This window comes from Corvus hawaiiensis, chromosome 3 (assembly GCF_020740725.1).
Source record: "Corvus hawaiiensis isolate bCorHaw1 chromosome 3, bCorHaw1.pri.cur, whole genome shotgun sequence".
Lineage (NCBI taxonomy): Eukaryota > Metazoa > Chordata > Aves > Passeriformes > Corvidae > Corvus > Corvus hawaiiensis.
Genome location: NC_063215.1, coordinates 48,073,900 through 48,089,193, shown reverse-complemented (window position 1 = coordinate 48,089,193; position 15,294 = coordinate 48,073,900). Strand labels below are relative to the sequence as shown.

General features: G+C 38.5%; 1 protein-coding gene across 1 annotated transcript in view; it reads right to left on the bottom strand.

The window, feature by feature from the left end:
• Positions 1-1,553: 1,553 nt before the first annotated feature.
• SLC16A10 (solute carrier family 16 member 10) overlaps positions 1,554-15,294 on the bottom strand; it is a 73,956-nt gene continuing 60,215 nt past the window's right edge. Inside the window, exons 4-6 of the mRNA XM_048299330.1 lie at positions 9,617-9,760; positions 7,986-8,214; positions 1,554-6,786 (exon numbers count right to left, since the gene is read on the bottom strand). Of these exons, the coding sequence (XP_048155287.1) occupies positions 6,551-6,786; positions 7,986-8,214; positions 9,617-9,760 (609 nt within the window). The 3' untranslated portion in view covers positions 1,554-6,550. The remainder of the gene's footprint in view (positions 6,787-7,985; positions 8,215-9,616; positions 9,761-15,294) is intronic.

Here is a 15,294-nt window from a genome sequence, read left to right as displayed (position 1 = left end):
GTTCTACAAAGACTGTTATGTCACACTAATAAAGCTTTTCAAGAGAGAGAAAGCTGCTGGCTCTCCTAAGGACAGGTATGAAAACATGCCCGGTACTAAAAGTACTAAGTATTAAAACTACATAAATTCCCACCACTCACGTGGAGCAGCTCACAGGCTATGCAGAAAGTCTCCATTCATGCTCCCTGTCTGGCACTGAGGTGCTGCTCCCTGTAAGAAAGGCTCTGAGTTTCACCATACCTGGTAAGTTTAAGCATCACAAACAACTCAAAAGATAATTCCAAACTGCACTGCTTTGTTTTGTGAGTTGTTCATAACAAATAGATACTGGGATATAACAGAGCATGGACAGGGAGCAACCCATTGCCGTTTCTCCTGGCACTGGCAAGCATGTTGCAAGTACCTTCCTGTTCAGGAGAGCCTGGGCGCATTCAGGCATAAAAAAAAAAAAAAAAAAAAAAGTAGCTGCTTGCTACAAATAACACTGCCAGATAACATTTAAACCTGATCGATCCCACATTCGTACCTTTGCAAGAGTGCAGAGTCTGAACCGTGACATATCTGCAGAACACTGCTGAGCTTCTGGTCATAGGTCCAGTGGTAGAGACAATTCCAGATAAAATAATGTCAACTATAAAATAATAGTAGTCATACACAAGTCAAACCACATTTCTAGATGTTAGTATTTTGCCATGTTATAAAAACAGCTTCCTGAAAAAGGTACAGCAGTATTTCAAATGTCTTCCCCAGGCTTCTCCTCATTGTTGTCTTACACACCTACAAAGAAGCTTTGTACATTGAGAGTATACAAATGGCAACAGCACCCAGGCACTTATAAAGGTTTTGGGCATCTTTTTCAAATTTTAATTTGAACTATAAGCAGCCTAGAGAATAACCCCAGGTGAAAAGGAAATATTTCACCCATATCATCAGATATATTTATTAAAGAACTTAAATATTTGGCCCTAGTACAAAGGAAAGGTGAATGAATTCCTGGGACTTACTGAAGCTGTCAATGAGGAAACACTTCATGTTTCATACCGCCAAGGTAAGTCAAAGGGAAATTGGCAGCAGCCCAGTAAATGATTAAAGGTCCCACTGAATTACACCAGCAGTTCATGAAGCAAAATCAGAATTCTTTTGAAACACCACTCAAGCTTATTTTACCACAGTTTCCCTCCCTCCCTCAATTTGCCTTCTGCCTTTTGTGAATGGAGGTGTTTCTGCAAGTTTGATATTAAGCTCCAGAATGGAAAATAGAGAAGATAAATTTTTCAGAAACAAGCAACTCAGTAGTTTAGGTTTATAAATCATTAGTCTTAAAAAGGATTGTCAGTGCAATCAGAATGGAATGGGTTGCACCATATATTAATTTAGGAGCAAATGTAAAGGGGACATTTCAGTCAGACCTCAGTGGCAATAAAAGCTGTAAAGACTTTTATACAAAAGTCTGCACACTAGATTAAAAAATAATCAGAATACAAGATAGAATTATTTTTCAAAATGATAAATTTTACACAAGACTAAAAATGATGCATGCAGTAACAAATGGAGCACTTAAGAACTACCATATTTATTCTGAATAATTTGAGACTAACCACAGTTACTTTAGCACCATGAAAAACATTAAACATTCATTTTTTACCTTCTAACAAAGCAGAACTTGAAAAACTGGAGTTAAGGCTAGCAAAACATGTATCCTTTAATATCAAAAACAACATACAAAATATGATGTCTATAAAGATGCTTAAAGATGTTGTCAATATTAGCAAACACTTTGGTATAAAATCACTCTAATCTTAGCATACGCACTTCCAAAACATTACAACTGTTGACACCACATATACAGACTAGAAGGCATACTGCACATATGCCAAAGTTTACATGACTAGAAACTCACTGGCTGGCTGGAACTCTAATGGTGCTGGGCTTGTCAACAGGGAGACACACAAAGAAAGGGTTCATTTCTCCTCAGCCATCTCTCACATTCCAGTACTACACCTCCCCTGGGGAAATGCAGAACATTTGTGCACACCCTGGCCAAAACACACTGTATTTATAGATACATTCACACACATTCTTAATAGCAGAGGGTCCTTTCTGACTTCTGTAACACTTCCAGCTCTCCAAAGGGGAATCCAGACCCCAGATCAGGCATTACCTCTGCTCCCTGCTCAGAGGGCCCAGCTGAGCCCCTCTGCAAGCAGTGAGGTAGGAAACTGCTCCCCATGCCAGCACAGGGAGAACCCAGCTGCTTAAGTCAACCCATATGGATGACCTGAAGGATTGTAGCACTGATTCCCAACGTGACATACTCCCTTTGGAGCTGCAAGGAAGCACCTCCTGTCCCTTTGGCATGTACTACCTGAGGCAAGGCACTCAGCAGGGCACTTCTGCTTTTCAATGGCAGCGTCCCTTTTTTTACACCACGAGCCTTCGATCAAAGCGTCCATCCGGTACCTGCGAGAGCTGCCTCCAGCAAGGGTGACCCAACCTCACACCTCCCACGGCTCCAAAACCTGCCTGCTCTGCCGGGCTGTGGCTGCTCAAGGGTTTCATCCAGGGAAGGCTGGAAAGTACCACCCATATCCAATGTGGTGGGCATCAGTTTGACAATCCAGTGTCTCTGCAGGGAGGAGGGAATGTATATGCCCAGATATTATGCATGAAGTGCCAAAGGAGAACAGTGTCAGTTTGTCTGCCTCATCTGATGCCAAATACACCCTGAAGAAAGGCCACAGAACAGCTGTAGCATCTTTGACTTGTGGGAGCAATTTTCAGGGACAATAAATGGTCACTGGAAATAAAATTAGAAAAATAATTTAAATGCTAATGCTGAACAGAAAAAGACCTGGATGCAAGAAATTCTAACTACGTTATAATTTGAAGTCTGGGTTTGAGACTTGTACAGGTCTTCAAAAACAGCCAGGACAAATCCAACAGTACTTTTTTAGTTACACATTGGATACTGTTGCATAGCTGAGATGTAAATAAGAACCCAAAGGGTTTCCATTATTTCAGACTCTTTGCTGAACAGTTTTCTTAAGATCAAAAGGATCTCATACCTACTGAAAAGGTATTAAACCAATCAAACCTTGCTCAAAATTAGTATTGGTTTCAAGATCTGGTGTATTAAATGACAGCATCAGGTAGGACTGGAAATGTCACGCTGCCATTTTAAGTAAACCTCTTTCTACTCATCTTCTTCCAAAGATTTACTCTGAGAACATTCAATGAAAAGATAATTATTATGTTTATAGGATAGGAGAATAATGTCTATGGAAGGTACTCTATGAACTGTTCCCAAGAGAGAGATATATCAGAATGATTTAAGGGTCTTCTTGAATTAAGCTACTCTTTTAATGTTAGAATCTACCCCCAACAAGATTAAATCTGGCATGATTTGAGTCATCAAAATAGGATTTCAGCAGGTTTCCCATGAACAGGTTTTCACACCTAAAAATAAATCGTTACAAAATCTTATTTACATTTATTCCATTAAAATAAAATTGAATATTCAGGCCTTTTCTCCACTTTTGCAATATTCAATATTTTTAAAAATAAATTTACTAAATAGTTGCTATTTGTGTAGGGTTTCTCATGTTTTAGTTAGTTTGGGGATTTATTTGCGTTTTTTTAAAGAGTGTCATCTAACCTCATTTTTAAAACCCTCAAGGCATACAGAATCTAGTATCTCTCAATAAGATTCTCAGTGGTTGGTCAGCCTCAGCACAAACAATTTGAGCTTGTTTTTCATCTTACCTAGCCTTAGGACACAAACACCTTATGCTTTTGTCCAGAAAAGAGCATTTGCTACTGGACATTTCCCCCCCAGATACAAGCCAACAGAAAGGATGCTACCAGAGTTCTTATGCAGTAATTTGCTTTATCTCCTCTGAAAAGCCTTTCCAATTTTAGCATTGTTGCAAAACAAGCACTGGCATCAGAAATGGGTTTGTTATTCCGACACCATCACACCAGCAGAGCTTCCTTACCCCTAACTCTGCTTCCCTCTCATCCAACATCCCACTCAGTAGCTGGTTTTACCATAGGAATCACTCCTAAACAATTAGTCATTGTACCCTCCTCATGAAGTCATGGTTTTTGTGGTTTTTTGGTTTGTTGTTTTCGGGATTTTATAAATTTTATGCAATTTTAGTTACTCAAATATGAGAGTTTGGATTTTTATTTTTTTTAAACAGCATGGCAATAATTAATCCACACTATTGTTATACCATTTCTGTGTCATTTGTAAAACTTAACAACAATTATTTTCTATACTCTCCCAGATAATTCACAGAGATACAGAGTAGCACGTTGGGAAGATGCCATAATACACACCAAGAAACCTGGTCACAATCATTTCAAATTGCACCAGTGATAAAAAAAAGCAGCAGCTTTGTTTTTGGTATAAAAATCAGGACTAAAAACACATGAAATGCAAGATCTGTGATTAACACTAATTTTCCATTACAGAACAACAAGAAACAGGAGTCTTTTACCACACTTAGCCGACACCTTCTGCATTGCCCAAATGGAAAATAATACTGAATATCACGTTCTACAGAAACACTCCAGACAAGAGCAGCATTGGCTGTCAGCATCACTTTTGTAATGAAGGCAGTAATTTTAATTAACACTACTATGCATATTTTAATGCCTATTTTAGAAGTACTTACAATGTGCCAAAGCACAAGTTCCAATGAACCTGAAGGGACCTCGGTTTTACAGACTGGCTTTATTCACATTCCCCCCACCCCCCCCACCTCCAAGTCCCTCCACATGTGTCTTTCTAACATTTTAAGATTCAATTCTTTTAGACCTCATTCACGCAAAGTAGGGATTGAAATTCTGCTATATAAATAAGTCTGAGCTTTGGTCTACAATAATTAGGATGCTTTGCTTGATTATATTTAAAGAACTTCTGTCAGTTGCTAGATGTAAACATTAAATGCAATAGTATTGCTGTTTTGGATGGGTTTTCTGAGCAATCTACTACAACACTGGAAAAAGAAGAATGAAAATAGAAAAAACAATAAAGGTTATAATTTAAAAAAAGCAAAACAGTATGCCTCCATGGTTTATGTAAAGAACAAGAACAGTTACTTATTAAAAAAAGCACTTAAATATGCATTTTGTCCAGATCACATTTAGTTTACTCTTTACTATGACACTTTTAAATGAGGCAACAAAAATTATTGAATGGATATTAAATGGTATTAAATGGACCTGAAATAAAGAACGACTAAGTATTCCAGTGATTGCTGAACCATTTCCATGGATAAGCAATGTGATTAGAAGTGTTTTATGATAAACTGAAAAGCAGTGTTTTCATCTCAAAGTATTATGCTTTTAAACATTTTTCAGAAAAAGAAGTTACTTGTTTGACAAACAGTGCATAATACCTAAGAATACATAAGCAATGGGGACATTTAAGATGTTAAGCAAGAAATAGGACATGCAAAGACATTTATTTATATTTGAATAAAATATGGAGCCATATAACCTACAGGCAAATGAGCACAGCTATAAAGACCTGTAATAAACCTGCATGTTCACTTAGTGCAAAAATCTTTAATTGCTGAATGTTGTTTTAATAGCTCATGTATATTTCCACTTTAAAAACAACTTGGTATTGCACTTAAAATGTATCCTTTAAAGCTGTCTTGGTTTTAAGAACAAAAAAAAGAAATCCTAACAAGTACAACAGAATAATTTGAAATTTAGTCTAATTCACAATACTGCTCCAAAGAATTAATCAGTACAGTTTCAAAACTATCTACTACTCTGAGTTTTGGCTGAAAAAAGATTTATACACATATACCTTAAAGGTATTGCCTTCACCAAATAATAATAATAATAATTAAAAAAAACTATTATTCAGCAGCTTTACTTCTGAATGTGTTTGCACTTGGAGCTTGGTTTGCCCATATTCAAAACCTGAGCCCATCAGAAATGCCATTCTTAATGTTCTTTGTCTGGGTTACTGTGAAAGGTGAATGCAAACAAGTGAGTGTTTCAACAGTTGTTTAATAATTTAGCTTTCTAAAGAAAAAATCATTTTGGCAAAAAGATGCATATTTGTGTTCATGATAGAGAATTATAAAAGACTGTAAACAGCATGAGAAACTTCAAAAAACAGATCAGTCATAAGAGCTACTACATTATCCAATATGAACACCCAGGGGTGTGCCTGCAGTGGATGGATCATAGGTACCATTGAAGAATCCCGGGTCAGTGAGGAAAAACAGCTTTCACATTTCCAGAAATCAGTTCTGATGGATTAGAAAAATATTCTCTTCACACACAGAATCACTACACTCGTACACACTAAAGCTACAAAACTTCAAATATCTTGAAAATGTGGCTTGAAATCAAATTTAAAGACTTGACCAAAAAGTTCAATGGTATAAAAGATTCTTGTAGCAGTTTTGCAATTTGAGCAATAGTTCAAGACTTCTTCAGTATCATATAATATCTTCAGCCAAAAAGTAGAAATCTATCTTCAGTAGGAGGAGGTCAGATGGTACAGGGAAAAAAAAAAGAGGCATCAAAGGCCAGAATCCAGTTCTTTGACTGGCTTTTCTGTCGTGTCTGACACCAAAGTGCTTTCATTTTCCAGCATTTTCTCAGTAGTTTCTCCATCAACAGGTTTTGCTCTCTCTTTCAACTTCTGCCGTTCATGGACCCAGGGGATGAAACACAAAATAGCTCCTCCAACGAGGGGAGGGACTCCAGCCAGGTAAAATGCTACATCATAGGTGCCAAGCTTATCCCGCAGCAAACCTGGAAAGGCACGAAGTTACCACTCATAAATAAAGGGGCCTCAGGAACCTACAAAAACCAGGTCGTGGCTTCAGATGCAGAAACCCAAGAGCTGGCACAGATTATAAACCACTAGAGCCTGACAACCTGATGGCCAAACAGAGGTGTACATGTAGGTAGAAAGGTATTCCAGAGTTGATCTGGAGCAGTAATGAAGAGCTCAGTATGTCACCTCTCAACCAACTAAAAATTGCTTAATTACCATCCACTAAAAACATGCACCATCTTTCCTATTTGAAAGTTGCTCATCTGAGCTTCTCCAGCACTTGTATCTTGCCATGACTTACAGAAACTCTCCCTCTTTTGGTAACAGTTACCTTTGATCAATATGCCCATTCCTCTAATTCTAGATATGCTCCATTTATTGCATCCCTAATAGCCTCTTATTAAAAAATGTGTTTTCCAATAATTCACTCTAATTGCTCTCTCCAAATTCCTCCCATTAGTCAAATTCTATTTAAGTATTAATAGCTGTAACAGTATATCCAGATCAGGAAGCACCTACTCTGTGCTGTTCCAGTTTTAAAATTTTGTCCTTTATAACGCTGCATAGTTCAATTACATCTTATGAAGTACCTTTCAGTAGCACTCACCAGACTTCAGGGTAAATTACCACTGAAAATCATCAGCGGTGAGGAATACAGCTTTAGCTATTTCTACCTCCCAAGAACTTCCAAGTTTTCATCTTCAAAACCTGTACTTTGTCAGTCTCCCACCAAAGAATGAATAAAGCCAGCGTTCCTACGCATGAGGAGCAATTAAATAGACCAGAGTCTTTATCCTCACAATGGTTTTAACATGAGCAAATTTTGGAATCCAGTTAAATTTTAGATTTTCATTTGGAGCCCCTCTGTAACACAAGCAACCAATAGGCCATCACTTACACAGCATGAAAAATGTCAGGTCCTAAATCCAACTGGAAACCTATCTATTTTTATTTTGAGGAATGTTTCATATCTGCATAACAATTAAAAAGACTGAGCAAACTTTGAAGAGCGAAGTAAATTAATAACCCATGAGCAGCAGTTAAATTCACTGTATCTTCTCAAGCACACACCGAGAAAACTTCAACATCAGTGCTCTGCACATGATGCAGGAATGGGAAACACGGCCGTGCAAACATGGTAACATTTACACCTACAAACCCTGTCTACACTCACCTGCAATGGGTGGACCAACTGTCATAGGCACTGACATGAGTCCAAGCAGAAATCCAATGGCCTGGGAGACATCCTGGGCCCCAACGAGCTCGAAGGCAATCGGTGCCATAATGCAAATGAAGCACCCATCAAACAGACCCATGAAGAGACAGACAGCAACAAGAGCTCCAAAGACATTGCACAGAGGAATCATCATAGACATCAGCCCAATAAAAAAGAATGAGGCCACCTAAATATGAACAAGGAAAAAAATACAAAAACACATTGCACCAAATTTGCAAATCGTAAGGGACCAGATGAACTTCCTTACATTAGCAGTGAATTAAACTGTCTGCCTGTATTTACTTTAAAATAATCAGTCTCCATGGATTACCACCATCAGAAGTTACATAACAAGATAAAACAAACACATGTAACTCATGACAGGCAAAGAAATCCCACTACCCATTTTGGAAGCTTTGAAAATGCACTTGTAATCCATCATCCTACAGTGATTGTGTAAGGTCATTCTCTCTCATTTGTGTAAGGTCACTGTTTTAAGTAAAAATATCAGTATTATGAGCGGTTTTTTCAAGGTGCTTGTATTCAACAGAAGAGAAAACATTACAATTTTTCTATTAAAAAAATATCCTGATACATTGGTGTAGTCATTGCATACTTACAGAGATTTTCTAATATAACCTGAGATTATTTATTTGTTTTAGATAAAGGAATAAAACTGTCTTTCAGCAAAATTAAAAAGAAAACAAAAGAGTTTTGCCTGTGCACCATCCATGTTTCAGCATTGGAAATCAATGTCCCACCTAACCACAATAAAACACCAGGCAATCTAAATTTCTTCATGGTAACAAATACTCCAGCAGAAAGGTAGTTCTTTCCTAAGAATTTTTTATTTCCATAATGCAGTGCAGACAATCCCCACAAGATGTCTCCCTTGCTATTCATTTTAAGAGACCACATGGAGACCACCTCGTGGTTGCCAACATGAAAGTGAGCTCTAAGCTTTTCCAAAATCCCACACTAACACTGCTAGTTTCCCAAAAAATATCATTTATAAGCGTGGAGAGAAAGAAATGTATATCCCCCTTCATCTCCAAGCTTCAGCATTTCCAGAAGCCGGGACTCCTTCTGCAAAATCTCCTCAACTAAGCGCCTCTTAAATTCCCATGGCCATACCCCTGGCGTACTACGCGCAGAACACATTTGACACCAAATTAGTGCCTGTCAAAGATCAAGATATCCAAAATCCTTAACAGAGAAACATGGGTTAATTTTGTCCCCTTTCTACAACCATTATGAAATCAGGCAATAAAGCAGAGAAAGCAGAATCTAGAGAATCCCCAAAGGTTCTCACTCACATGCTAATGATCAGTAATTTCTTTCATTTCCAGCTGAAAACAGCCAGCAGGAAACAGACATTCTCTTAGCACTAAAAACAAAAATCACAGATTCATGAACTTTGCACCAAAGGCTCCTAGTATCAAAAACCATACACTGAGTTTCCTAGAGTTTTGAAACTTCCCAAATTTGAATCTCCAGTCGGTTAATTCTGCTTACTTATTAACAGTACCCAAAACCAAATCCTTCAGAATACACAGTTCTGAAGGAATATAGAAACAATAAAGACATACCTGTAAATAAATTTTTTTTGCACCAGGAATATAATCTGCAACTCTGCCAAAGACCAATCTGCCAACACCTGAAGTAATGCCCAGACATAGCAGAAGCACTTCTTCTGGCACGCTGTCACCAAATCTGTCTTTTACATGATTCATCTGTTTTAAAAGAGAAAATAAATTTGCTTTAGAGTTAAAAGATAGACCTTGGAAAACTTGAGTCAAATAGAAGTAATCTGTCAATCTCAGACTTACAAACTCAGCTACAAATGGGCATCTGACTTACTCTGCTTTTACAGATTTTAAAATGCAGTATTTAGTGCAGTACAATAAAAACAATCTGAAATGTGTTGTTGCTTTAACCACAATTAATGAACTTAATTCAGGAAAACAAGAAGGCTCTAATACAAAAAAAAGCAAAAACAACCAAAGTGTTCTCTCCAACCACTCTTAATTTACTAGTCATAGATTCAAAGTAACACAGAAGCCCCAGGGGCTGTTGCTTCCCTGACTGGGGCTCTCTCAGGTGTGCAGGAGTGAGTGATTAATGGGAATCACTGCAATGCTGCTCTGTGCATTAAGACAGACACACAGGCTACCACACTTGCAACATAGCTCAGGGCAGGAGCAAGCAGCAGAGAGCTGGAGACCAGACAGTGCAAGCAGAAGAGGCCCTCCAGAATGTCTCATCCCAACATCCATAATGTCCAGGGGCAAGGAGGAAGAGAGGCAGAAACCAGCTGCAGTTCCAAACACAACAGCAAGCACTCACTCCCACGAGAGGGTGCAGCTACAGCAGCAACGAACACAGAAGAATGATTTACCAGCCACTTCGGCCTGAAGATCTAAAGCAATTGATCGATGCTCCTGGCAGCAGGCCATCAACCACAACAGGATGAACTACCAGTGTCAGTAGTTTCAACTTTTCAAGTCACGTTAAAAAAAAAATATATATATCACCAGACTGGCTTGATGGATTTGGATTTTTTTTATATTCTCTCTACTTCCACAGTGGTTTTTGTTTGTGGGTTTTTTTGGTTTTGTTATTGTCTTTTTGGTGGGTTGTTGTTGTTGGGGTTTTTTTTTGGGGGGGGGGGGGGGAGGGGGGTGGTTTTTTAATCAACCCCAAACACCAGAAAATTATCCACAAGAGATTTTTTACACTATTGCTTTTTGGAACATGCTTGGCAATACCAAATATGACAAAGTGGGCACTAGAAGATCATTTGCACAGTCCTGCAATCTCTGTGCTCGTAAGTAGTTCTGAACAAGAAAAGTAAAACAAGTAAAAACAAGTAAAAGCTCAGAGGTGTGAAAGAGCAAACAGAAGAAACTGATTTTAAGTAAAGATGTAGTAAGAACACTTGAGAGACAAGGTAACCTGACAGGCTGATATCACTGAAAACCAGAGAACCCTTAATTTCCTATCTATAAAATGAAAAAGTTCCATTTTTAGTAAATACTTACAGAGCAAAATAGTCTAGATTCTTTCCTGGCCAGAATGTTAATATACAAGCTAAACCCGTTTTTCCAGCAAGAAAACAGGATTTGCTGAGTAAGAACAATTTTCTTAAGTATAAAATCTATTGGGTTTTTTTTTAATGTCACAGAATGCCTATTGAATCTAATATTAATTTGTCCAATATAACTGATTTTGTAAGAAAAAAAAAAAAGAGGTGGTTTATTCTAAAGAAAAACTTCTAACTTAAATTGAAGACAGGTGCTTGCTCTGTTTTTTTCTTTGCTTTGTAAGACACATTTGGGAACAGAATCTGATGCAATTTTTTCATTTGAAATGACATTTAAACATAAAAGATAAGCTATTCTACTTATTCCCTTTCTGCCAAAGGTGAGAAAAGAAAAAGCTGACAGTTTTCCCACCCCTACCTTTACGTGCCTGTCAACACCTGCTGGCCCTGCTGGTGAGATAAGCCAAGGTGTTCTTTACAATTTTTGTCACCTGTTCCACTTCCAGGTTTCTGCAGCCTCTAGACTGTTTAATTAGCAGGCCTGATCCATCCACTCCCTGGAGGCTTTTCAAGGGGCAAGATAAAGCTCTACATCTAGATAACTATTAACCCTGCACCTGCAACTGAGTAACTGGATTTCTCAAAGTAGCACAGGGGGTGAAACGCTGCCACTCTTAGATCAAGGAGGGAAAATACTGAATCAATTAACTCCTTAAGCAAGAAAATAACCACTACTCATCCCAAACTTCAAATATCTAAATTAGTATTTATTTTTGTAGCCTTCACTGTTCTTAAGCACACCTATAACCTTAAAGAAAGCTTCCAACTAGACATAAGGAGAAACATTTTCCTCAGGAAGGCAGCGGCACAGGCTGTCCAGAGAGCTTGGTTCACTCTTTCCTTGGAGGTTTTTCAGGACCAAGCGCACAAAGCCCTGAGCAACCTGGCCTGATCTCTCAAAGCTGATCCTCAGATCCTTAACAGCATAGTCAATCTTCAGTGACACAGTCACCAAGTAAGCTGTAAGCAACAGCAGTATTAACTGTCTGAAAATACAGGGATTCAGGACTAATTCAGTACTGCAATTATAACTCTACGTTAAATATATTTATGAAGTAGCTCAAGCAAGATTCAGATTTCCACAGCCTTTTATCTGTTAGAACTACTCAAAAATCCCACAACGAGCAATTGCTTGTGAACCCTCTCGGGCATTAATGCTCTCATCCTTGCAGAACTATACAGGTTGTAATTATACAGCTCTTCAGACATTGTCTACAGCAGCCAAATGGGGACCCAGGCATGCAAAGGCCAAAGCATTTCACTGTCTGCTGTGCCTGTTCTCAGTAATGTAGCTGCCTCTTCACTCAGGGCTGTGTGCATGCCGAGTTGCAGGTCTGATGTTTCTGAATGTAGAAAAGACCTGGTTGGTTCATGCAAAATTACAGTCCAGAGTAGCATGGCGGCTTCATTATTTAAAAATGTAATTTATCTTTGTACAACCCAGTTTTCCAAATCCAGATATAGGCAATGGAGACTAGAACTGAATGCATCCTTGGCACCAGCATTCTGCTTTATACCTGTGCTCTCTACTTATCAGGGTAACACACACAGATCTTGTTGTCCAAATTCTCATTACTGTTAGAGTGAGACTAGAAGAAATATCAGCCACTTGGTAGTGGCTGGAATGCAGTCTTGGTTGACCTCTCTGCAACCAACCAAGACGCAGCTTTTCCTAAGACCTTCCCTTCACTGCACACACATTTCAGCTACATTCACGCAGTGAATCAAAGACATCAATCTAAGCAAAGCTGTAGCTCCTTTTTTTCCAAACACAACCCGAATCTGAAAGAAGTAGTTATGAACTAGTAAGAAATAATTCTGTCAACCACTTTCTTCACATGAATATTCCACTTCAGGGATTCCCAACCAAGCAAAGCTTCAGTAGGCTAAATCCAATAGTCTCTCTGACCAACAGAGATGGCCAACAGCAATATGTAACCTAGGAAACTCAAAGCACATTAAACCCACAATTTTCTTCAATTACTGATGCAAGTCCTGATGTCTGACACTTTCACTGAAAACAAGTGTAAGGCTAAAAGGAAATGCTTACAGAGTACTGCTGGTACCATTCGTATACTGGAGATATTTTTCTAACTGCTCCAAATTAAGTTTCTTGAAAGAGCTGAGGGGGTTTGGAAGCCTAGAAGATAAGGGGCTCATGTGCATGTCTCAAACACTGATAGCCAGATAGCTGTGGAGCCAACCAAGGATTGCTGGTAATAACATACTGTGAAAAAGAACAGGATGTGGCTGGAGAAGGGGGCCATACAGAGGCAGGGCAGCACTCTTCCAGGACAAATGTCCTTGTTCTGGCTCCTGGAGATAAGCACAACACAATGGTGCAAGGACAGGAATGAGGATAAGAAGCCAGCATGGATTGTAGGGGGGGAATCAAGACCAAAGAGCCCTGAAACCCCCAACCAGTTTCCAAGAGGGTCTGCAAGAACAGACCGTGCATAAGTTTCTCACTTTCTATGCAACCTAGTTATCTCCAGGGCAGAGAGAAGTGGCCCCACCAAGTCCAGGTGGCACCCTGGCCATCCCATCAGCTGGATCAACACTGTAGCCAGGACCGGTGATCTGTTTCTTTGCAGTGAACAGTGCTGGATGATTGGAAGTTTCAGAAAGCGCTAAAAAGCGGAGCATAAGGTAACTCTGGATAAGTCACAGTTTATTCTCCAACATATGGACTCACCACAAAAATGGGGGGTAAGGATGGCGAGAAACAGAAAAAGAAACTTGGTTGCCAGCAAGCTTTATGATACTGGGCACCAGGAAGAGCATTTAATGCAAATACATTTCTGGTCCAGACTCCACCAAAGAAACTTTTACTGATGAGCAAAAAACCAGCAAAACAAGCCAGCAACTCCTGAACTTCTACAGAAAAGATGATCTTCATGTTAAGAGACAGAAATAGAAATAGCATTACTAATACTTAACAGGGATCCATTTTTAAGGGAGTGCCAATATCCCAAGTTAATTTCTATGAAATGTGACTGTAGCTGCCTTCACATGACAAATATGCATATACACATCTTCAAAAAATTCCTGCTGACACACTTGCCCCAACAGTGGTAATAGCTCTTTTTATCTCTTGTCAATTTAAACTATGTAAAGAACAAGGAGAAAATTAAATAAGGTGATTTATTATGTGTCAATAGGGAAATTTTCTCTTATTCCACTGAGTAAAGCAGATGAAACATAATAATTCATACATCATGAAGATTCAGAACAAGCATCATCTGAATTTCTTAAGTAAAACTGAACACAACAGTTAACAGGTTAACTGTTAAGCCTATTTAACATAAAAACCCCAAGCATTTAAAATTCAAAAAGACTCAAGGCTGACAGTTACACAGTTAAAATGGTTTTGCAGGTTTTTTTTTTCCAAAAACAGCAAGTCCTGAAGCCATATGCCCTAAATAAAAAAAAAATTTACAAATTTCGTAACTGTTAGTGTTATCCTAAAGAGTATATGAAGGAAACCAATGGCTTGGTGTGGCTTGAGCAGCAGCAGCAAGAGATAAGGCATACACACATCTTTGGAAGCTCACAGTGACTGAGCACAAGGATGCAGAATAAAGCCAGGGATCCACAAGAACTGAAGTGTTATGTACACAAGGGACAAGAGTTAAATTGTTGGATAAAACTTATCCTTTTAAAACATTTTTTAAATTACTCCTATTTGTGACTACAATCCATAATTTACAGTCTCTGTTTCTTGTGGCCTACAGCAGTGTTTCCAGGGCCTATTTTACTCTCGAAACTCAACTATGTCCAAAATCAGCTACTATCAGCACATCCTAGAGACTTACAGGTCAATCACATTAATTTGAATTTCCAGAATAACAGCAGAAAAGGAAACAAAACCAGAACGATTTATAAACATCTAACAGGTAACATCACAAACTAAGGATCAACACAGATTTGCGGGGGGAAAAAAGAAAACAAACAAACAACCCTAATTTCTCTAAATTCTCTCTGCTACATGGTAGGTAGCAAACCTGGCCTACACAGGGAAGGGCAGATGTAACAAATCTTGACTTTGGCCAGCATTTAGGAATTCTCTCAAACATAATTCTTATGAGCTAGTTTAGAATACATGTCTAATACAAGAATAATAATAAAATACATCAATTCAGGACATGACATGACCTTTATGTA